Source organism: Nematocida minor (assembly GCF_024244105.1).
Source record: "Nematocida minor strain JUm1510 chromosome Unknown 7901, whole genome shotgun sequence".
Classification (NCBI taxonomy): domain Eukaryota; kingdom Fungi; phylum Microsporidia; genus Nematocida; species Nematocida minor.
The window spans coordinates 1-22,219 of record NW_026250381.1 but is presented as its reverse complement, the minus strand read 5'-3'; the positions used below and the strand labels follow the sequence as shown (position 1 = coordinate 22,219).

Sequence of the window (22,219 nt, the reverse complement as noted above, 5' to 3'; positions counted from 1 at the left end):
TTTTCTTTTATTATTCTCATATTATCCATCCCATGTTTTATGTAAGGAAGATGAAAGAAAGAATAATACTGGAGCCAAAGTACTTGGGGAAGAAACTTGAAGAGATCGTCCGCAAAAGGCTCGTTGCAGAAGTCGAGGGAAAGTGCACAGCCGAGTGCGGATACATCATCAGCATAATATCGATAGACAATCTGTACACCACAGAAATAGACGAAACAACGGGCGCAGGGACCTTCCTAGCCGAGTACTCTGCGCTGACTCTGTACCCCTCCAAGAACGAAGTTGCCAATGCGGTGGTCCACGAGATAAACAAAATGGGGATGTTTTGCTTCATCGGGCCATTCTCTGTCTTTGTGAGCACGCACCAGATCTCTGGGCAGTTCATAGAGGCAGGCGCATACTCCAGCATAGTGCAGCACGATGGAGGAGCAGCAATAGTGAAGGATAGCATAGTTCGGCTCCGGCTGATAGGAGTGAAGGTGGAGCCTGCAAAGATATTCGGTGTGGGTACAATCAACGATGACTATCTCGGCAATATACAGTAGTGCAGTGTAGATCGCCAAGATTCCTCTGCAGAGTGCTTCTCTTCTACTCTCTACGGATATCTAGAACAGCCAATTACTCTCGGGCGTGTTTAACCAGTTATATATACAGTAAGTACTTTTGTGCACTTTTTCTTTAATAAAGATGGCTCTTATTTATCTTTAGCTCTTCTTCTTCCATCGGACAAGCACTCGAATCTTTTCAGTTTATGCATTTACAGCAAGAGGAAATATTTACAAAGTTTACACATAGAATTTATTTAAATTTTCAGTAAAAAGTGCAGTACGGTTTAATTCTCGGGTTATTCTGGAGTTGTTTGAGGAAGAACAGAGGATGCAGAGGTGTAGATTACTTGGTAATTTACTATTTCATTTATTCTCTGGTTATCAACATTGATTGGTGCTCTGGGCTATTGTACTGTGTTAACCCTTTCTGCTCTCGTATTTAAATAATGGCATTGTACGATATACAGCTATTGCAGAGAAAAGAGAGTGTGCTGGTTTCCATCCTAAGTTTAACTGTCACTAAGTATAAAATAGGTCTAATGAGCTCGGGCTATTCTCCTGCTCTTATGTTTAGTGTGCTCAGTAATAGAAGGTACATAACTGAACAAAATCATTTAATGGTATATCTCTGTATTGATTAAAGGATTATATATCATTTCTTCTGTTTCATTTCTTATCTCGGTGCTCAGATGGCTCTAATATTGAGCAGTACTGCTACTGTTTAAGTATGCATCTGCAGCAAAGAGAGATTGATGCATCTTTGAGCCTCTCGAATGTTTTCATAAACTGTAATCGCATAGTCACAGAACCTTTGCAGCTCTTTGGATGTTTTATTTATTTTTCTTTTTTAGCTTTTCTCCATCCCAGCACATTTGTACATTTCCTAGTTTAAATACTTTCTCCTCTTTCTGGGCTTATACTTTGCCTTGAGCTGCTCTCTTCCCTCAACCTCTTTAATCCGCTGCGCCTCTGCCTTGACTATCGACCGCCACTGCATTGGAAATCCGTCTTTGAACTTTTCGGTCACTTCCTCTCTGAAGCCAGGATACGGAGTTACAGAGGTGTCTAGGCCGCCCTCTAGCAGATACGTTGTGCTCTTGGAGACCACACAGTGCGAGGACACTCTCTTATTTATGAAAGAGCTTTGCACAATATCGCTCGTATCTTTGATCACCCCAAAGACAATTAGCTCGAGCACACCCTCAGAGGCTTCAATCAGCTTTATTGCCCAGGTGGCTAGAGTGACTGTTTTATTCGCGCTCTTTGGTGCACTCTCGTTTGCGAAGAGGTTTTCCTTGTCCTCTTCCTGCGCGCTCATTTTCTCCAGCATTTCTGATAGTGTTTTTGCATACTCGTTTGTCATGCAGTCTCCCTGCTTTCTGAAAACAGTGTAATCATTGGCTTTGCTCAGCACAGTGGCTATCGCGTCTTCTGTGAGAGTTTCTATTTTTACTCGCTTCGGCTCCTGCGGGGACGATTTGACTCTTGGCATGCTCTCCTCAGAAATTTTGCATAAAAAGAAAGACAAAGTTCATTTTTCAGAATGATTGTTTATTTGCTGCTTTATGAAATTTTCAATTCTCGGAAACATTGTTTATTTGCTGTTCTACGAAACCGTCTCCATGAAACTGTTTCAAAACCTGAATATAACCTGAACACGTCTTGTTGATTATGAATTATAGCCAGTTAGAAGAGCAGGGGGATAAAGAGCTGTTTCACTTTTTAGCAAACTCTCCCAAAGACTTTAGAGAGGGCGAGAGAATCAGGAAGTACCAATTGAAGAACGGAGACTACATACACTGCATTCTGTGGAACATGCATTTTTACATTACGGGCACAGACATTGTAAAAATTCTGGTGTGGAGGTTTCAAAATGCGGGGAGACACATTGCAAGCCACAAGAAGTTTGAGGAAGGCGTGTTCTCTGATCTGAGAAACCTCAAGCCAGGGATCGATGCAACCCTCGAGTCTCCTCGGTCCGACTTTCTTGAGTTTCTCTACAAGAACGGGTGCATTCGCACACAGAAAAAACAGAAGGTCTTTTTCTGGTACTCCGTCCCACAGGATGCTCTCTTCTGCGATGCCCTTGAGCGCGATCTGAGACGCGAGACAAACCTGTACACCTACAGCAAATACATCTGCGGAATGCCCGGGATGCAGAGGCCGCAGACATTTGCGCAGCAGAAGAGAAACCTGAAAACGTACGTTAGAGACACAAAAGTGGAAGAGAAAAAGAAGGTAATACCTAACTCCGTGAAGCCCATGCAGAGACTGGAAGACTCCAGTGGCATTGCGCCCATTGAAATAGATCTTTTCAAGGACTCCAACCTTCCCAACCCCACTCCCGTGTTCTCCTCTGCACCGACATCATATACCTCCCATATTCAGCAGTTTATACAGCCCTCTAAGAAGCCAAATGCCTCTACAAACTACAACTTCAACGAGTTGGACTTCTTCTCCGATGACTCAGCGTTCATTGAGAGCATTGTGGGAGACAACTTTTCATTTTCCCAGCCGTACGAAAAGTCTCTTATCTTTGACACAGGATGCAGTAATAAAAAGTCTGAGCTAGAGGACTTTTCGTTTGTCAATCCCAAAAAACTCACCTCTGGAAATAGCAGTGGATTTCAAAGAGGATAAATAAAAAAGCACTTCATTTCTATCAGCCTGCGTCTTTCTCTCCTAAAATCACGAAATAGCCCAAAGATGCCCCAGAAATATTTCAAGTTTTCTTGAATCAATTTATTGTTCTACCACAGCCAGCCAAGTCATTTTATGCAAGTTGAGCATATGTTCCTCTAGAGAAGCAGGAGCAGTATAAGATATATGCTGCCACCAAAAAGCTCTTATCCTTTTCTGTACGAATTTGTCTTTATCTTTGCAATTGATGCAAGCGCCAAATTTCTCTTTAGCATCTAATATCTTCGCTACTGCGTGTCTCTCCCACTAGCTTTGCAATTATTTTCTTGGTTATTCCCGCCTGCATTAGCTCACTTATATCGCATATGGCCTTTTTCTGTGCGTACTTTATGATTTTTTCTGCTCTCTGGTCGCCTATCATCGGCAGAGACTTGATCCTCAGAAAGTCCCCACTGTTTACAATCTCCAAAACGGACTCCAGGCTCTGCAGCTTATGCTCGCGCACCTTCTTTATCTTTTTGCTCGTATCTTTTTCCTTTTTCAGCCTATCTGTGATGCCTTTTGAAGTGAGCTTGTCTATCGCGTTGTATGGCTTATTTTCGCTTGTTTCTCGATAGTTGCTACTTCTACTGCTCAGACTCGGCACAAAGCCTCTGTCTTCCGCGCAGAACGGCCTCACAGGCTTTCTCCACTGGCTGTTTGCACTGTGATTTGCACTCTTCACCCCAGACCTTACGATCTCTGTCCATTTGTTGTATGCAATTTTCTCCTTCTGGGGCTTCAGCTTCACCTGTCTGCTCTTCCCTGCAAATGCCAGCGTGCTTGCTGTCTCTGCAGACGAGTCTCCCGTGATGTTCACAATCAGCGCGCAGTCGCTCATCCCACCAAGAGAGTCCTGCAGAATTCTTGTCAGCTTGCTGTCCCTGTAAGGAACTCTGCACGCTCCCTTTGCCAGGCTTTCTATGACTTTGTTGAGCACAAACAAGCTTCTGTTTATGCTCGCGCTCTCAACCATGCTCATTCCTTCGTTTCCTGTTCTTTTGTTGTTCTCACTTCCCGCCAGATCGACAAGATTGATCTTTGTTCTCACCATTGTTGAGTCGGTTGAGAGCACCACAAAAAGAGAGACTATCGCGTGACTCCTGCTGCTTTCTACGTTTAAAAGTGTTTTTCCGTTTTTTCTTCTTTGTCCTCCCTTGCGAAAGAGCGCATAAAACTCTTTCTCATTCGCAACAGGCTCTTCTCGCACGCCCTGCACCACCACCTTCCCCTCTGAGTCCTCGCGCACGGGGAGAGGCGTGTGGTCTTCTCCCAGCAGGTCGTACACCTTTTCATTGTATATCTCAATGTACGACATTTCTATGCGAACCTTGAAAAGAATGGAAAGTGTCTCGCTGTACCGCCCGAATAGGGCTTCCGCCATCCTGGGGATTATCCCTGGATCTTCTGCAGTCCCACACATCGTGTGCGTCTTTCCCGACCCTGTAGCACCGTAAGCCAAAATAGATGTGTTTATTCCTCTTGCGATGTTGTCCAAGTACGACTCTACCTCTGCATAAATATCCTGCTGTGTGCTGGAGCTTTTATGCGCGGCATCGAAAACAAACAGCAGCTCTTCCTGTGCGTTCTTGTCTAAGTGCACCGTGTTTCCCTTTATGCGGAGTCCTTTCTCTTTGTGCGGCGGTCTTACCCGGAGAATGGTCTTTATTGCAGTAGCACTGGCAGCCATACATAAAGAAAAAGAAATTACTAAATCATTAATTACATTTTATTGAGAATCGAATGTCTTCGGACAATACCTGTACAAGATAGTGCGTACATCAGCATCCTGCTGTTTATCCATTTTTGTATGCTTTTACAGTCTCCTACTGCCTGTAAATTTCTGTTCTGCTGAATTTACTATCCCGCCTATTTTTTATTTTAGTTATACTCTTTAATTACCAGGTGTAAAATGCTCTCGAGTATAAATCATACTACATCTCGAGTGAACAGTGCAGGAGCACTTTGTACATCTCTCTTCGTGAAATATTTAGGGTAAGGCATAGTGTGTGTGCCACAAATTAATCTATAGTTATTCTCGGGTTATATCTTCTGGTGGTGATAGTGGAGTGATTTAGAACATCTGCTATCTGTTTTCCTCTTTAGTATTTTCAGTTAGCACAGCAGCTATCTCGTTTCTCTGGTGGAAATGCGCCTTTGATAGAATCATGTCTTTGAACGCAATCTGCAGCCTGAACCCGAGGGGGTCTTCTACCTTGTTCAATATGTCCATTATTTCCTTCGTTCTTTTTACTATGCTGGAGAGCTTTGGCTTCTCAAAGACCTTCTCTTCTGACAGATACATAAGATTGTTTGTCATTTTTTCTATTTCGCTGTTTAGCAGCTCCTCCACCTCTGCCTCGTATATGTCTCTGTTCTCCAGGTAGTGCGCCTGTATGGATCCCAAGATGCATGCTCTTTTTACCGTCTGAAACACTCTCTCTGTGTGCGTCTTGAGCTTCCCAGAGTGCGCAAGATTCATGCGCAGCACTTCAGTGTTCAGCGATGGCACTTTTGAGCTGTCCACAATGTTGTAAAATGTTTTATCCAGATCGATGGGCCCTTCTTTTGCGTACTCTTTTGAGATGATTTTTTTGATCTTCTGCAGATAGCTGCTCATTATCCCGTGCATCTCTTTCTTCATCTTCGGAATGATGCTCCCCACCATGCTCCCCGCCATCTCTTCAGACGGAGTGTTTGCCTCTGGGAGCCAGCTGATTTTGCTCGACAGAATGTTCAGTATCCCCGCCTCATACGACAGATCATAGAACATTTTTGGGAGGAGAATAAGTTCCTGCTCCGTCTGTGCAAATATTTCCTTAAGCGAGCTGTTCTGTCCAAGGCTCTTTACATTCGCTGAAGATGATAGATCTTTGTCCTTTACGTTGAACAGCTCAGAGAGAAAGTATCCCTCCGTGGAAGCGAGCGAGAAAAGCAGCTGTATGATGGAAATGATGGCTTCTTCTATCTTCCCGTTTAGACTCGGCTTATTTTTCGACTTTTTAAATGGGTGCACTATCTCTTCTATTTTTTTGCTTATGTAGTTCCTGTGCAGCTTTGACATCGTAACGGTGTATGCGTGCATGCACTCCTGAAATTCTCCATTCTCCACAAGGTATCTCACTATTTCGCTGTATCTGCTCAGAAGAGTGTGCACTTCTGTGGGCACTTTCTTGTTCTTCAAACAGTCTCGCTGGATAAACTCTTTTGCCTTCTTCTGGAACCGCGCTGAAACTCTTCTCACCACGCTCTGCTGATCTGCTACTATTTTCATCGACAGGATTCTTGGATTCTCTATGGCCAGGCACTTCCGCACCTTCTCCAGCGCCTCTTCTATGTTTGCAACCTCCTGCATGTCGGTGAAAATGGGCTCCTCCAGCACCTGAATCTCTTCTTTTGTTATTTTTATGCTCTTTGTGATCTCTTCCAGTATTTCCAGCGCTTTCTTTTTTGTTCTTATCTCTCTTTCTGTCGATCCCGTCATGTTCTCGATCTTGAGTATCTCCTCCTTTGCGTTCTCCATTGAGTCTTTTATTGCGCCCATCTCCTTCGATGCTCTGTGCATTGTCTCGAGACTCTCCGCAAGCCTGGGAAGTCCTCGCTTTGCCCTGCGCCACGCGCTCTCTGTCTGTGCTATAAAGGCTGTCAGGCTGTCTCTCTCCTGCTGCGCCTGCGCGCCCCACGGCTCTTCGAATATCGCGTCTGGATCCACCATAAAAATAAAGAAAACATTCATTAAAAATCCACTAAAACCCTCATACAGGCAACAAATCTCATTTATTCCCTTTGACATCTTACTTCCATGCTTCTATGTCGTTGCTCGTGTCTGTCGCATACTTCAGCGTCCACTCTTGGCATGTTTCCTTGTACTTCTCCGGCTCTGTCTTGCAGATTGATGCGATGTTCGGCACCAAAGGGTCGTCCGGGTTTGGCTCGTCCAGCCAGCTGCAAATAGACATCATCACCTTCGATATGGTCAGCGCAGGAGACCACTTCTCGTTCAAAATGTCCAAACAAATTGTTCCATTTGTGTTTATGTTCGGATGGAATATTCGCGTGATGAATCTGATTCGAGGGGGCTTGAAAGGGTAGTCCGTTGGGAATTTAATATCCAAATAGAACACTCCTCCGTGGTAGTTGCTTCCCTTCGGCGGCTTTATTTTCCCTCTCCAAGTGTACATGTCTGTTTCATCGACTGGGCTGATCCGCACTACCTGCTCGGACACTTCTTCCGTTTTGTTCTTCTCTGAGTCTTCGATATCTTTTAGCTCTTTCATTATTCTTTTAACTGAGTTCGCATTCTGCAGCATTCTTCCAAGGACAACAAATATTTCAGTATTTAAAAATGTGGTCTGCAAATAATAATAGAACAAAACCACAGTGCAGGCCATGCTCTCCAAAATCTCACAGACACCCGCTCTAGCTCTTCCACCTGTTCTTCAGCTGCTCTTCTAATTCGATGATGTTTTAAACTTAGATAGAATTTATTTACGTGCACTTCGTTCTTTCAGCTTTCTTCCCAACTGATTCTTTTTTTTGATCTTCCAACTTGGCGTGTTTCCACTGCTCTGCACCAGCCACCTACTCATCATCTGACAAATTGTCCAGCTTGTATCCTCCGGGTGTGTACGGGGTGTGCTCTATCTCTGGGGTTTCGTTTCCATCCTGGACCATTGTGGTGCTCTCGTCCTCTTCCTCCTCCTCTGAGTTTTTTCTCTCTTTGCCCATGCGCTCAAGGAGCTGTCGCGGCGTAGTTTCTGTGCCCATTGGCGGGGCTGTGTTCTTTTTGTGGATCAAAAAATCCTTTCTATCAACGGATACGCACTTCAGGGTTGTTATCAGCTGCACTCTGAACGTATCTGCGAGGACATCTTTTATTGTTCCTCTCTTTCCCTTGTACTCTCCTGCTGTTATCTCTCCCTGTCTGTCAACAAGGGGGTCTCTTTTCGGTCTTCCTGCTATCTTGAGCTGTGTCTTGGCCTTTTCTGGCTCTGTGTCTGGGACTGCGCTCAGCTTCACTTCTTCCAGATCTACCTCTATCTCTTCGCTGAAGTTGTTTACGCCTATCATCAGCTTGCTTCCTGCCATCCCCACCACAAATCCGTGCTTTCCTCTTTTTCTTCCCGAGATCACCTGCACTTCATCGCCAATCGAGTATCTCTTCTTTATCTCTGCGAGAGAGACAGATACTTTTCTTTCTCCTATTTTTATCACAGCCTCATCCTCTCCCACGGTCAGGATCTTTCCCACTGCCCCCTTCAGGCCTCCGTACATCACCTCTACTACTTCGTTCTTCACAAAGAGCGCGCCTGTTATCTTTTTGTTCTCTGCCGTGTCAAACCACTTTCTCTCTTCCCGTGCGATAGTTGGTGTTGGTGATAAATAACTTACCGGTATGTCCTTTAATAAATACCCATCTTTATACATGTCTTTATTGTACACCCACTTTCCGTCTGGCACTTTATACACCTCAGACTCTGCATAGTCCTTTGCGCTGAATAGCTTGTACTTTCCGTTTACCTTCGGCACTATCTTCATGGATATCATCTCTTTTGTGCTGCCTATTGACTCCACTCTTCCTATCTCTCCTGCGTACCTTCCCTTCACTATCCTCAGGTAGTTTCCTTTCTTGAACACAACTGTATCCAGCTCTGGTATAAAGAGGACATCCGCCATCTCTTTATTCGGCACCTGTGCTATGTTTGATTTGAAGACACCTGAGATTCCTTCTATCGCCTGCAGCACCTGCTGTTTCTGGTATGCTTCTATGTATATGTACCCCTTCACGAGCTCGTTCGCTAGGACTGATGCGATGTTTAGCTTGCTGTGCATTGTTTTTCTTATGATCGATAGCACCAGCTGTTTTTCTTTTCCTGGCGCACACCGTATCAGCCAGAGCTTTGGCGACTTATCTGTGGGAAGCAGCAGCTGCTGCGGTATCTCCTCTATCTCCACTGCGTCTACTGTTTTGTACCTTTCTTCCACGGTTTTTGTGTACTCCTCAAAGTCCTCGAGCTTTTCGCTGCTTGAGCTCGCGTAGTTCTCCTGGCCCTCTTCTTCTGCTGTCTCTTCCTCTCCTCCTTCCTCTGCCACTTCCACGTCTTCTGCAATTTCGTTGATGAAGTCGTCCATGCTTTCATTGTCTGACGACTCATCTTCAGACGCCTCTACGTCGACAAACCTGCTTGCTTTAAACTCCTCTTCGCTATCAGATTCAACCACGTGTTTTCTCTTAGCCATTCTGCGTGTAATAAAAATAAAATGTAAAATCCATGAAAAGCCATAGAAAAACAAACACACCCGCTGATAGCCAAAGAGCCACCATCTACCCAGATGCGATCTAAACATGTGCGCCATCTTCTCAGGCTATATCCCTGCACTCTCCTCCAGCAGCACTTATACACATTCAAAATGCATCATAGCGCTGCGCTCTATCGCAATACTAGACTGTTGCAAGTGTGTGAATCTCTGCCATCAATGCGACATTTCAGAGATTAGCCTATTGACTGTACATTATTTATTGCTCTGTGTGCATTAAATAAATATCTACTAGCTCTTCTACGCTAAATTTATTTACTGCACACAGAGCAGTAGTTAATGCTCTGGCACAGAAAGCTGGAATGGCCCAGCACAGGACTAACACAGAAATAAAAGCACCCTCACACTCAACTCAGTAAACACAAAATTACCATTTATTAACCTGGAGATCTACAGAGTGCACGAATAGCACACTCTTTCCTCAGAGACCAGCGCACTGTTCTTTATCTATTTCACTCTCGTATATCGTCAAGCGTAGCTGCTCTCCCAGCTCTTCTGTGCTCTCCTGCAGGCTCTGCTCTCTGCTGCTCTCTTTTCTCTGCTGGCTTGCCGGCTATGAAAAGGCTCTTCAGCACCTGCGGGGTTCTAAGCGGGTCACTCCGCGGGTTTGTGCGCGTGTACACCGTCTTAAAGTAGAAGTATACGTGCCCAGCCATAATCCCCACGAGATCATTTACGGGCAGAGCTCTCTCCGCAAGCGACGAGAATATAAACATGATCCACGGGATGTAGTACGCAGGAATGCTAAACAGGCCCATGTACTGCACTATTATCAGAGGGTTCTTCTTGCTCCAGATATAAATAATGTACGTTGACAGCGCGCTGGAGAGCTTTGACATCCCGAGAAAGCTCGCTGACACAAGGATCATCGCCATTCCAACTATAATCATGTAGAGAAAATCTGCCGGGCTGCTCCCCGACTCCTCCATCATTATGCAGTACTTCAGCATGAAGAAGTGGTGCACCAGCGTATCGAGGGTGGCAGGCCCCAGATAGAAGAACGCTGTCACAGCCCTCCACAGCTCAAACTGCTTGATGTGCGCAAACGAGTACACCAGATTGTACGGCGTGATTACATCTAGATACGTCAGCGCTGTGAGAATAATGCTGATGGAGAACAAAACTCGGCTGACGATGGGGATAGACTTATAGTAGTTTACAAGAAAAGACTCAACTTGCATGTCAATAAAAAATAAAATAATAATTATAAATCTATTATTGTTTGCTATCAACAAGATTCCTCCTCTGCTGATGGAGAGCTTTTCCTTCTTTTTTTGTGTGGTCTCTGAAGGAGCGCCTCTTCTCTCTTTTCTCTTCTGCCTCTTCGTCTCTGATGGCGTCTTTTTCTTTTTCTTTTTCCTGATTTTCTTTTTCTTTTGCCTCTTCTGTGGTTATATCGTCTGTTTCTTCTCCGAGGTACAGCTTCTTCCTGGCGGTGTTCAGGTACGGCCTAAACACGAACTCTTTCTCTGCGTATGTCATGTCCAGGGTGCCGGCTCTTATTTCGTACAGCTTTAGGGTGAACTGCGGTGACTGCTTCTGCAGGGATGGCTCGCCCTTTGTGAAGCTGGTTTTGAAGTGCGTGAAGAGAATGCTGTCTTCTCTGTTGATGAAGCTCACCACTCTTTTCGGCTTCTCTCTGGGCGTAAGCGCGGGGAAGAGGGAGGAGAGGATTCTCTGCACTCTTTTCCCGAGCGGCGTCGTAAAATTGTCAAACACCACTGCAGGAACCGCTGTGCTTATGGGCTCCTCTGTGTCGATCTTTGGGTGGTGAATGCTGAAGTACGTCGTTGGCCCGTGCGGCAGATGCGATATGATCAGCGACGAAGGAATGCCTCTGTGCTCGTTCACCATGATCAGGTCTGTGTGGTTGTTCTTTATTGCTGTCTGCACTAGCTCTTTGATCATGTGCTTTCCTCTGTTTATTTTCTCTGCGCTGGGGAGTATGTGCTTTAGCATCTTTGCAAATCTTATTAGCGGAGCAGATGGCGATCTTGACGTGGTGATTACGGGCCGAGACTCTGCTTTTGTGAACTCGTCCTCTTTTTCCTCTGGCCCAAACGCGTAGATCGCATCCTGCAGGGCCTCTTCAGCCGTTAGCTTTTCGTCTTCTATGTCATTTCGTATTTCTCTTGGCACCACCACGTCTCTTTCGTAGGATTTGTACAGCTGCTCTTTTCTTCTTTTTGACTCCATTCTTCTCTCCTCTGTTTTCACCGAGTCCAGCCATTCTCTTCTTTCTCTTCTGAGCTTTCTATCGAGTAGCATGCAAATATTTTTTGCAGTTTCTTGCATGAATAAGTAAAAATGAAAATACGTACAAATCTGCATGGTCTACAAATGTGCGGTCTATGAGTGTCCTATGATAGTTTTTTCTTTTATTTTTCTGTTCTGTGCTCTATTTCCATCTTTTACTGCGCCTCCACCAGTAAATAGGAGAACTGTAAAACAGCCTAAGAGTTAACTAAGAATTGAGCCAAGAGACACAGAAGAGACACACGAGTTTACCTCCAGTCTACTGTGCTAAGAATAGAGTATGTTCTATAGACTATGAGCACACTGATCTGAGCTTGTCATTAACATAATTCCTGAGATCAAGCTCTATCAAAAGGGAAACAGATAAATAAATGAGCAAAAGAAAGAAAGAAGGTCTCTTCAGATTAGATTATTTATATTTTCGCGCCCCCCAGTGCATGGATCTGCTGGAGAACAGGCCCTGACACTTTAAATAGCTTGAGCAGGTCCTCTCCGTAGTATTTCAGGATCTCTATGAGGTGCAGCTGCAGAACTTTCGAAATTAGCTGGTCGCTCTTTATGTCTCCCTTGAACTCTGTGTAGAAGCTGTTCAGTCTGGCAAGGATTCCTGTCACCACTCCTCTATCTGATACAGCCTGCCCTGAGATCTTCGAGTGCTTCCAGAGAAGCTTCACAAGGATCTCTCTGACCTTCTCTTCTCTGTACCGGTTGGACAGCAGATTCATGTATATCTTGAACATGTTCAAGAACGGAGCATTTATGCACATTTTAAGGAGGCTTTCTCCGCACTCTTTCTTGATGCCCTCGGGCGAGGATGATCCTCTGGGTATCTGTCCCGTTATGATCACAATGTAGTCTGAAACGAGGCTCATAAGTGTGCCTGCGTCAAGGGTCGATAGGAATACATCGCTCTCGCATATTCTTTTGATTATTTTAATGATAGTGTTCGCATTCAAGCTCGGCCCTCCTGATGAGAGCGAGTCATTCAGCTGCAGAAGAAGAACATTTACAACCGTAGAGGCGCTCTTCAGAAGGGAACTGAGGCTCTCCTCAGAGAGCTCTTCTAGCTTCTTCAGAGACTCCTTGGACTGCGCATTATTCTGGTCTATGATGTCGTTCAGTAAAATATTTATATCGGTTGTGTCTTCTGATCTTCTGATTTTTTTAGCGTACGGTGAATAGACCATTGTCTCTTTGTCTTTCTTCAGAATGGTGAGTATGTTCTGTGCTGACGCTGTCCCTGCCTTCTCAAGCAGAGAGATAAATCGAGGGTTGTTAACTGCAGCCTCTATCGAAGAGTTTGGGAGAATCACTCCCTTCTGCAGCAGAAAGTGTATGCTGTTTATGAATATGGGCATGTTCTCAGAGAGCGAAATGAGAATTGTAAACGCCTTGGAGATTGGGAAAACTTTTTCAAGCATTTCAAACACCTCCATGTACTCCATCTCCCCTGCAACCTTTATGATGAGCAGCGCCTGGTTCTCTTTGAGTATTGTTTCTCTTTTCTCTGCGAGCTCTAGTGCTCTGATGATCTCCTCCTGCGGGACCTTCTCTCCCTTCATGAGAGCATCGCACAGCGCAGCGAACAGACACTTTTCTTCGAAGGAGCTCTTTTCTCCTATGATCCTGTTCACTCTGGCCTTCAGCTCCTCTGCCACCAAGGCTGTTTTGGAGTCCTCCCACTCAAATCCTTCTGTTTTTTCTCTTATCTTCAGAGCCATCTCTTCTGTTAGATCTACAGAAGAAAGCACCATTATAATCCTTGTGTCAACCTCTGCACTCTGTCCAAGCGTGCTAATGAGCACGTATAGCGCATTTGCACTAACCACTCCTTCCATCACATACTGCATAAAAGTATTTGCACCTGTCTCTTCTTCTCTTTCTGCTCTGTGCATACTACCTGTCTCTCCTGCTGCGAATTCTTTCACTGGTGGATAGTCTGCAAATATATTCTCTGGTGTTTTATCCTGGGTGGGCTGCATTTCCTGCTTCTTTTTCAGCGACTGCGTGATGATTGGGCTGGAGCACATATTCCCGTGCTCCGATGTGCCTGTGGGCTTTATTGGCGTGACGGGATCTACAGGCTTTATCGAGGTATTTCTTATGTCCTCGCATATCGACTCAATTATTGCTGTGATTTCTTCATCTTTCTGTTTGAACATTTCTTCCGTCTGCGCCTCTATTTTGGCAGCTAAGAGCCTTTCCACTCCGTACTGCTCTATCTCCCCCTGCGTTGGTGCCTCCTCTCTCTTAAGAAGCACCTTGGAAATGCACAGGCATGCAAGAGACCTTATGTCTGCACTTTGGTCTTTAGTGCACGCAACCAGTGCTTTAAAAGTCTTTGAGTCTTCTATGTCTTTTTCTCCTGCTATCTCTACGCCTTTTTCAAGTGTCTTCAGCACACCGTGTCTGAGTGTCTTGTCAGAGACTGCCATATTTGATAGCTCTGATAGCACCGATACTTTGTACATCTTCAGCAGCTCCACTATCAGAGAAGTAACCGACTGCTGTACCTGCTCTTTCTTGTCCTTCAGTCTCTTCCCCACTGCCTTGACTATGTGCACAGCCTGCGGCTCCTGCACTTTCTCTCTGTACGCTATCTTAGCCACTACCGACATGGCAGCGATAAACACTTTGTTGTTGCTTTCTCCTGTTTTCTTCATAACTGCATCTATTACATCAAATGTATCATTCCTGCTTAATTTTCCAGTCTCTCCCAGTAGCTCATCCAGCTCTTCCATCACCAGTCTTTCTTTCCACTGCGCTGATGCAAATCTTTCATAGAACTCATTGGGCAGTGATCGTACTCTGTACTCTTTTACTTCTTTTGTTTCTTCTGTTTTTTTCTTCTTTGCCGCTGTTTCTTTACTGCTGCTATTAGCACTCTCTGCATTTGGCCTAGTAATTGCACTGTTTCCCGCTGCACCCGCCTTTCCTTGGCTGCTTTGGCTGCTGTTTCTGCTTGTAGACTGTTCCCTCAGTGCTTCTTGTGTCTGCACCTGATGCTTCTCCTCTTTACTCTCTGTTTTTAAGCCCTCCTGTGTGTCCTGCGATGCCTCCTTCTCAGTATTCTCTGGTGTCTGGAATATTTCTTTTATTTGTATCGGCCGCAGAGACTTAACGGCTTCTCCGATTCTCTCTGGGTCTTCCACCGCAAGTATCTGGAAGAGCCTAGTGGCCTCTTCTCTCACTGCCCCTACGCTGTGACCAAAGAGGAACTGCACGTGTGGTAGAACAGGTGCCATCAGATGCTCTTTCAGCAGGCTTGAGTGATCTGCGAGGGTCTTCACTGTTTCTGCTACTATCTTTGGGTTCTTGTCTCTGATGTACGGCAGTGCGCCCATCACCACAAGAGAAGGCTTGTATCTAGCCTGTGATTCTACTATGGTTCTTATCATTTTCTTCATTGTTGGCTTTGTTGATGCGATGTTTTTATACACCACACTTAGAACGTCTTTTGTGTACTCATGCAGCGCATTTGACTTGGCCAATGGGATAATAGCTGCTAGTCCGGCCTCTAGGGCAGGCACCGATGTCTCTTTGACTATCTCCAAGATCACCTCTGCGTGCCCCTGGGGCTTTCTTTTCCACTGCTCTTCCGTCTTTCTGTACTTTTCTACTCTTTCTTTCCACGTGGGCTGTGCATCTGCCATAAAAAAATAGAGTGAGGTGTAAAATATTTAAGAATATTTATTAAGTCTGCAGAGGCTCTTTATCCTGCAGTCTCTTTTTCTCCAGAGAATTAGTCCATCTTTCTGTCCCATTTATCTTAATGATCTGAAAGCACAAAGGGTGTACCTTTAGACTCTGCACTCTTCTATTCTCTTTCTACTGCTCTCTCTTCGCCATATAATTTATGATGTAAATTCATCTCCAATCCTGCAGAAACTAAATTAGCGCAAATATTTAAATACTCCTCTATATCCTTTACTCTGTACTAATAGCCTTGTTTGTTGTGGTGTACACCAACTCACCCAGGTCTTCTTTGTTTGTTTATTATTTCCCTCTCTCCCTTGTTTATTGTTATGTATGGATATTGCAAGATTCTTGGTGCCCTTCTCTTTCTGCTCAGTGTAGAGGATGTCGCAGCTAACAGCTGCAGGATAGACACAGACTGCCAAATATCTAAAATCACTGGCGCGCACAGTCTCTTCTGTGTAGAGGGTCAGTGCACACAGCTGAAGCCCCCTGGAGCCTCCTGCAGCTCGCCAAGTGAGTGCGCTTCGTATCCCTTCTTTGGGCCCTTGGCCTGCAGCGAAAAGTGCAAGGATGGATTCTGCTGCAGATTTGTGCCCACGGGATCAGCGTGCAGCGTGAATAGGCCTGTGGGAGTAAACGGATGCACCTCTGGGTTCATCTGCTCCAATAAGGACGAGGGCCCTGTGTGCGTGCCTTCTTTCAGCAGGTTCTGGGCCATGGGCCCTCTTCTTTCCATAACAGGCAATCTTTTCATAAACATCGGGCTGAACTTCCAGAAAAAGTCGTACAGAATGCCAACAGATCGCTTTTTTGGATTTACCGTTAATTTGTTCATTTTTGGAATAGTTATATACATTTTGGGAAAATTATCAGGGTTTAGCTCGTACGTCTTTGGAAACCAGTCGCTGATGACCTCGCTTGGCGCTGTGGGGCTTATTGCCAACAGCATCTTTGCTCCCATGATAAACAAGGAGGTCTTCACTTTCTATGATTTCATGAGCATTGTCTTTGTTCTCCTGGGGTCTTCTCTGATTCTCTCCAATGCTGGGGGAGGAAAAAGGTCCTACACGCTCATTGGGCTCCTGAAGAGATACTTCACTCCTGCCACTTTCCTTTGGTTTTTGTTTCTGATCACCACCATCATAGTTTTATTTGTAGTGTGCACAATTGTGGAAGAAAACAGCGACTGGAAAATAGGCACTGGCGCTCCCTGGGTCTCCATCACGCACAACTTCAGCAAGAATGGATACTGTCTGAAATACTTCATGCTCTTTGCGTATGTGGGTCTCTCCGCGTGCATTGCCTCTTTTACCACGCTTTTCGCAAAAAGTCTTGGCGTAATGATCAGTCTAACGGCCTCTGGGCAGAACCAATTTGCAGGCCCTGGGCCGTACTTCTTTATGTTTCTAATCTTTTCCTGCACGGTTGGACAGATATACTGGCTGAACAAAGCGCTTAAGAGATACGATGCTCTTTTGGTTATCCCCGTGTTCCACATTCTGTGGACACTTACAAGCGTAACGACTGCTGGGATATACTTCAGCGACTTTTCCATGTTCACCTCCTCGCAGTTTAAATATTTCCTTTCTGGTCTTTTTACCATATTCATAGGCTCGCTCTTCCTTACTTTCAGACTGGTAGGGAAGGACAGCCCCTCTACCGAAAGCGAAAGTCTCAACGTAGAAACAAAGCAAAAATAAACAGAGATAGAGAGTATATTCATTCAAATAAACCTATCAACTATACACCTTTTTCTTGATTATCTATTCTCTGGAACACAGCACAGAAAAGTTTTAATTTTCTCCAGTATAATATTGTAATTTTCTGAGTGTTTTCTAAAAATAAAATGTTATTCTCTACACTTTTTTATTTCGTAGACCTTCAGAGCAAAATTCAATGTGCTGCAATTGACCTGCAAATTTAAACAGGAGATTGGGGAGAACATAGAACAAATAGTGTAAAAGAATGAGATAAAAAAGATGGAAATGCTATGGGTTTATTTATATTTTACCATAAGTGCTCGCTGGTTTAGATCTTTTATATATCGGTCATATCGTGTCTATCTTAGACTTTTCAAATATTCGAACAAGCTCGTTGTATTTGCAGACTCTTTCTGTCCTGCAGAGTGACCCAGCCTTCAGATAGTCAACTGCAAGCCCCACAGAGAGATGTGCTAGAAAGGTGTCCTCTGTTTCTCCGCTCCTGTGGCTGGCCATGACCTTCATTCCCTGCTTTCTCGCTTCTTTCACTGCTTCAATCGTCTCTGAGACTGTTCCTATCTGGTTCATCTTTATCAGAGCCACGTTGCACAGCTTCTCTTCCCCTGCCTTTTTAATGAGTTTCTTGTTTGTCACAATCAAATCGTCTCCAACCACCTGCACGCTCTTTTTTGCAGCAGCCTTCATGAACTGTTTCCAGCCCGCATAGTCTTTCTCGTCAAACGGGTCTTCAATCATTGATATTTTGTACGTGTCAATGATTTTCAGGTAATAAGCAACCATCTCCTCTGATGTGAGCAGCTTGCTCTTTGTTTTCCATCCAACATTGTACTTTCCGTCCTGGTAGAACTCAGATGCTGCCACATCTAGGGCAATAACAGGCTTTATGCCGCACTTCTTGGACGCAGCCTGGATCAGATCCAGCGCCTCTTCCAAAGAGCTCACTGGAGGAGCAAAGCCGCCTTCATCGCCCACACCTGTCAGCTTATACTCTTTTTTTACGATTATTTTCAGCGTATGTATGAACTCAGAGGCCAGTGTCAGGACTTTGTACGGCGTGGATCCTTCGAAGGAGACCATTATTTCCTGTGCAAATAGTCCGTTGTCTGCATGCGCTCCTCCATTTATCACGTTGAAGAATATCTTTGGAAAGCTTATCTTTGTTTTTTTTGCGTCTTTTCCAAATTCTTCTTTTTTTGTTTTTTTGTTGCGGGTGCTCTCCTCCTGTCTTCTTTTCTCTACCTCTTCTTTTTTAACGTACTTACTGTCGTACTCTTCAGCTATCTTCTTAGCCATTTCCTTTCTTGCCACTTGATCCTTCGAGCTGTACGATGCATTATTGGTGTTCGTATTGCTTATCACAACACCGCCCTGTGGAAGTCTCTTCACTTCTTCTGTCTGTGTAGAGGTAGCACTAGAGGCACTTTGCATATCTATCGGTGCTTTGTCATCGTTTATAAGCATTCTTAGGTACATCCAGTCCTCCATTCCCATGTAAAGGGCTCCCAGCCTAGCAAAGCACACAGAAATAGGGAGAATCGAGTTGGCTCCGAGTCTGCTCTTATTTTCTGTGCCATCAAGCTCCACCATAAGACCATCTATCTTCTTCTGATCGATTATTCTTGTTTCTTTTGTTATCAGGAGGCTTGCTATCTCCTCCACTGCAATAAGCGCCTTCTGCACGCCTTTCCCCATGCACACGGACATATCCCCGTCTCTTATCTCCAGAGCCTCCTGGGAGCCCGTGGATGCCCCGGACGGACAGCTAGCCCGTACTTTCCCTAGCACAGTCTGCATGTCTATTTCCACCGTAGGAACACCTCTGCTGTCAAAAATGCTTCTTCCAACTATTTTCTGTATGCACTCTTTAATCTTCATGCAGTATTTACTGCAGAGCACTATATAAACAAATAAATGATCTCAGTGCAATCTGTTCATTTACGTCTAAATTTCTTTATTTACTCTAGTGCACTACTATTTATCCATCTTAAGCTGTACTCTCTAATCTTCGCTTGTCTTCTATCCTGTTCACTCGTCTTTCAGCAAACTCTTCACATATTAACGTATAACATGTCTCTACTTTATGTTGCTAGGTTATATCCTCTGTGCTCTAAGAGCTCTTGTGCTCTTTTTCTATGTGTCTTGTAAGAGAGCCTTTGTGCTTGTACACTTTGCTGCACTTGGAGCACTCATACTGCACACCTCCATGCGCGTGCTTTTCGTGGTACACACAGTTTCTTTTTATTTTGTATCCTCTGTGGCACACTGTGCATCTGTGCAGCTCTTTTTCTTCTTTTCTAGCTTTTTTTTGTTTTTTTCTGTTTGGTCTCTCCTCTTCTTTCAACGGCTCTGCGCCGTCTGGGCGCATTTCTCCAACACATCCTCGCATGTGCGTGAGGTACCACTTAGCTCGCACAAACTCCATTTTGCACACCTCGCACGTGAAAGTGCGCCCACACACTTCCTTGTGTCTTTTCAGGCCTTCTTCAGAGGCAAGCATCTTTCCGCATGCATCGCACGCTCTGCTCTCTCCTTCTGTGTGAGATCTGAGAAAGTGAACTTTCAAATGGCTGTTTTTGAAATAGCCCTTCCCACACACGCCGCACACAAAGACTCTTTTGTTTAAATGCACGTTCTCGTGCAGCTCCAGCAGAGACGGCTTCTTGAAAGACTTTTCGCACTTTTCAAATCGGCATACAAACATCTCCACAAATTTTAATTTTTATGGATCCAACTCTTTGCCAAACAGCAGCAAAAATACTCCCGCTAGGCGCAGGCAGCGAAGTGGGCAGATCCTGCGTAATAACAAAGTTTAGAGGAGTCACCGTTATGTTTGACTGCGGGGTGCATCCTGCGTACACTGGCGTGTCTTCTCTCCCGTTTTTTGATCTTATCGATCCAGCAGAAGTGGATGTGATTCTCATAACGCACTTCCATCTGGACCACGCAGGCGCGCTCCCGTACTTCACAGAAAGAAGCTCCTTCAAAGGAAAGATATACATGACCCATCCCACACGAGCTATCTTCAGGTGGCTTTTGAATGACTACGTGCGAGTCTCTAACGTGTCCTCAGAGAACGATCTTTTTACAGAGAAAGAGCTAGCGCAGTGCTACGATAAAATCATCCCAATTGACTACGGGCAAGAAATAAAGCTGAAGAACATTACGATAATTGCGTACAACGCAGGGCATGTCCTCGGAGCAGCCATGTTTCTCGTGAAAAATGAAGACATTTCTTTGCTATACACAGGAGACTATTCGCGAGAGGAAGACAGACACCTAAAAGCAGCAGTCATACCTCCCATGGCAGTGGATATTCTTATATCCGAGTCCACGTACGGCGTGCAGTGCCACCAGAGCAAAGAAGAAAGAGAGTCTCGGTTTATCTCAGGAGTATCAGACATTGTAAAAAGAGGAGGAAAGTGTCTGCTGCCTGTGTTTGCCCTGGGCCGAGCACAGGAGCTCCTCCTGATCCTTGACGAGTTCTGGGAGTCAAGAAAAGACCTGCAGGGCATACCTATTCTGTACGCATCTGCGCTAGCCAAGAGGTTTATGGCAGTGTACCAGACATACCTCAACATGATGAACGACAGAATACAGGGGATAGCAGAGATAAGCAACCCGTTTCACTTCAAACACGTGCAGAGCATCAAAAACATAGAGGCATACGAAGACAGAGGGCCGTGTGTGATGATGGCATCCCCGGGCATGCTGCAAAGCGGGCTCTCTCGGGATCTCTTTGAGCTGTGGTGCGGAGATAAGAGGAACGGATGCATTATCCCAGGGTACTGTGTGGAAGGCACACTCGCAAAGGATCTACTGTGCGAGCCAGAAGAGATCACCTCGCTAAAAGGGAACAGACTGGTTGTCCGATCATCAATAGACTATATCTCCTTCAGCGCGCACGTGGACTTCATACAAAACGCAGAGTTCATTGAGGAGTGCAAAGTCTCTGAAGTTGTCCTGGTGCACGGAGAGTCATCGGAGATGAACAGGCTGAAAAGCGCTCTGGTGCACAGGAGCGAAGCAAGGAGCGAGAACATTGTGATACACACGCCAAGAAACGGAGAGTGGGTGCAGATAAAAGGCACAGGGGAGCTGAACGTGAAGTACCTGGGGACTGAGCTGCCCAGTGAGTTCTCTGGGTTTATGCACATAGCCGAAGATGGAAAAGTGTCGGTTGTAAAAAGAGAGAATATTTCCCAACTGGGAATGTCAGAGATAAAAATAGTTGAAAAAGCAAAGATGCAGGGGGTCTCCTTCCAGCTGCTGATAAGCCAGATAGACAGAATATTTGACACAGTGCCCGATATAAAAGACAGAGACGGAAGGAAGAGCATGAAGGTAGACGGGGTGGAGATATTCGAAGACATGGAAGGGTCTATCACAGTCCAGTGGCAGAGCTCGTTCAGAACAGACGTGCTTGCTAACTGCATCATAAAGGCAATAAATGATGCAGTGCTCGGGAAGTACTCGGTGCAGATACCGGTGAATAAAAAAGAGAAAAATGAAGACGCAGAAGATGCTGCGCAAAGCACTGAGAAGAAAGAGGAAAGCGAAAAAAAGAGCACACCAGTGCACCCGATACCCAAACACTGTCTGGAGACTGTAGCACAGATACTGGCCAACTACTTTACATCAGAGCTCACGGAAAAAGGGCTTGTGATAGAAGATAAAGGAAGAAAGGTTATCTTGTCGGTTGACGGGATGACAGGCGATGAGTCTCTGGCTCGCACTGTGCAGGAAGTGTTTGATACGGTGGCATGGATTGTAAAAGACGAAAACAGATGAAGAAATGATATGGAAAAGATCGCAGCACACGCCAAACAAAAGAACCAAAAATGATTTTAATTAGCTTTGTGTTGGGCTCTGATGTCTACGGAAATACAAAACAATAAACACGCACTCATTGCCATGATTCATTAAATTCTCAATAAATTACTCATATGAATTCTAGCATCTACAGAGCCTCTTTTACGGTACACAGCATGCCATCGCACA

The 22,219-nt window shown here is 45.0% G+C and overlaps 14 protein-coding genes across 14 annotated transcripts; 4 read left to right on the top strand and 10 right to left on the bottom strand.

Annotated features, from left to right (window-relative positions):
* Window positions 1–50: 50 nt before the first annotated feature.
* NEMIN01_1732 (DNA-directed RNA polymerase II subunit RPB7) lies at window positions 51–545 on the top strand (the record flags this gene model as incomplete). Its single annotated transcript, XM_051477674.1, has 1 exon — window positions 51–545. The coding sequence occupies one exon, from the start codon at window positions 51–53 to the stop codon at window positions 543–545; it is 495 nt and encodes a 164-aa protein (XP_051333634.1).
* Window positions 546–1,431: 886 nt separating this feature from the next.
* NEMIN01_1731 (uncharacterized protein) lies at window positions 1,432–2,040 on the bottom strand (the record flags this gene model as incomplete). The annotated part of the gene is made up of 1 exon (XM_051477673.1): window positions 1,432–2,040. One exon carries the CDS (start codon window positions 2,038–2,040, stop codon window positions 1,432–1,434), a length of 609 nt encoding a protein of 202 aa, XP_051333633.1.
* A 179-nt stretch (window positions 2,041–2,219) lies between these two features.
* NEMIN01_1730 (transcription factor STE12) lies at window positions 2,220–3,188 on the top strand (the record flags this gene model as incomplete). Its single annotated transcript, XM_051477672.1, has 1 exon — window positions 2,220–3,188. The coding sequence occupies one exon, from the start codon at window positions 2,220–2,222 to the stop codon at window positions 3,186–3,188; it is 969 nt and encodes a 322-aa protein (XP_051333632.1).
* A 268-nt stretch (window positions 3,189–3,456) lies between these two features.
* On the bottom strand, window positions 3,457–4,917 carry NEMIN01_1729 (kinesin family member 22; the record flags this gene model as incomplete). Its single annotated transcript, XM_051477671.1, has 1 exon — window positions 3,457–4,917. The coding sequence occupies one exon, from the start codon at window positions 4,915–4,917 to the stop codon at window positions 3,457–3,459; it is 1,461 nt and encodes a 486-aa protein (XP_051333631.1).
* Window positions 4,918–5,313: 396 nt separating this feature from the next.
* NEMIN01_1728 (uncharacterized protein) lies at window positions 5,314–6,942 on the bottom strand (the record flags this gene model as incomplete). The annotated part of the gene is made up of 1 exon (XM_051477670.1): window positions 5,314–6,942. The coding sequence occupies one exon, from the start codon at window positions 6,940–6,942 to the stop codon at window positions 5,314–5,316; it is 1,629 nt and encodes a 542-aa protein (XP_051333630.1).
* A 79-nt stretch (window positions 6,943–7,021) lies between these two features.
* NEMIN01_1727 (ubiquitin-conjugating enzyme E2 D) lies at window positions 7,022–7,537 on the bottom strand (the record flags this gene model as incomplete). Its single annotated transcript, XM_051477669.1, has 1 exon — window positions 7,022–7,537. The coding sequence occupies one exon, from the start codon at window positions 7,535–7,537 to the stop codon at window positions 7,022–7,024; it is 516 nt and encodes a 171-aa protein (XP_051333629.1).
* A 271-nt stretch (window positions 7,538–7,808) lies between these two features.
* On the bottom strand, window positions 7,809–9,467 carry NEMIN01_1726 (transcription elongation factor SPT5; the record flags this gene model as incomplete). Its single annotated transcript, XM_051477668.1, has 1 exon — window positions 7,809–9,467. The coding sequence occupies one exon, from the start codon at window positions 9,465–9,467 to the stop codon at window positions 7,809–7,811; it is 1,659 nt and encodes a 552-aa protein (XP_051333628.1).
* A 530-nt stretch (window positions 9,468–9,997) lies between these two features.
* On the bottom strand, window positions 9,998–10,726 carry NEMIN01_1725 (Derlin-2/3; the record flags this gene model as incomplete). The annotated part of the gene is made up of 1 exon (XM_051477667.1): window positions 9,998–10,726. One exon carries the CDS (start codon window positions 10,724–10,726, stop codon window positions 9,998–10,000), a length of 729 nt encoding a protein of 242 aa, XP_051333627.1.
* A 34-nt stretch (window positions 10,727–10,760) lies between these two features.
* NEMIN01_1724 (U3 small nucleolar ribonucleoprotein IMP4) lies at window positions 10,761–11,840 on the bottom strand (the record flags this gene model as incomplete). Its single annotated transcript, XM_051477666.1, has 1 exon — window positions 10,761–11,840. One exon carries the CDS (start codon window positions 11,838–11,840, stop codon window positions 10,761–10,763), a length of 1,080 nt encoding a protein of 359 aa, XP_051333626.1.
* A 374-nt stretch (window positions 11,841–12,214) lies between these two features.
* Window positions 12,215–15,454, bottom strand: NEMIN01_1723 (uncharacterized protein; the record flags this gene model as incomplete). Its single annotated transcript, XM_051477665.1, has 1 exon — window positions 12,215–15,454. The coding sequence occupies one exon, from the start codon at window positions 15,452–15,454 to the stop codon at window positions 12,215–12,217; it is 3,240 nt and encodes a 1,079-aa protein (XP_051333625.1).
* A 372-nt stretch (window positions 15,455–15,826) lies between these two features.
* On the top strand, window positions 15,827–17,200 carry NEMIN01_1722 (magnesium transporter; the record flags this gene model as incomplete). Its single annotated transcript, XM_051477664.1, has 1 exon — window positions 15,827–17,200. The coding sequence occupies one exon, from the start codon at window positions 15,827–15,829 to the stop codon at window positions 17,198–17,200; it is 1,374 nt and encodes a 457-aa protein (XP_051333624.1).
* Window positions 17,201–17,548: 348 nt separating this feature from the next.
* On the bottom strand, window positions 17,549–19,096 carry NEMIN01_1721 (enolase; the record flags this gene model as incomplete). Its single annotated transcript, XM_051477663.1, has 1 exon — window positions 17,549–19,096. The coding sequence occupies one exon, from the start codon at window positions 19,094–19,096 to the stop codon at window positions 17,549–17,551; it is 1,548 nt and encodes a 515-aa protein (XP_051333623.1).
* Window positions 19,097–19,328: 232 nt separating this feature from the next.
* Window positions 19,329–19,922, bottom strand: NEMIN01_1720 (uncharacterized protein; the record flags this gene model as incomplete). The annotated part of the gene is made up of 1 exon (XM_051477662.1): window positions 19,329–19,922. The coding sequence occupies one exon, from the start codon at window positions 19,920–19,922 to the stop codon at window positions 19,329–19,331; it is 594 nt and encodes a 197-aa protein (XP_051333622.1).
* Window positions 19,923–19,942: 20 nt separating this feature from the next.
* On the top strand, window positions 19,943–22,009 carry NEMIN01_1719 (cleavage and polyadenylation specificity factor subunit 3; the record flags this gene model as incomplete). The annotated part of the gene is made up of 1 exon (XM_051477661.1): window positions 19,943–22,009. One exon carries the CDS (start codon window positions 19,943–19,945, stop codon window positions 22,007–22,009), a length of 2,067 nt encoding a protein of 688 aa, XP_051333621.1.
* Between the last annotated feature and the right edge of the window lie 210 nt (window positions 22,010–22,219).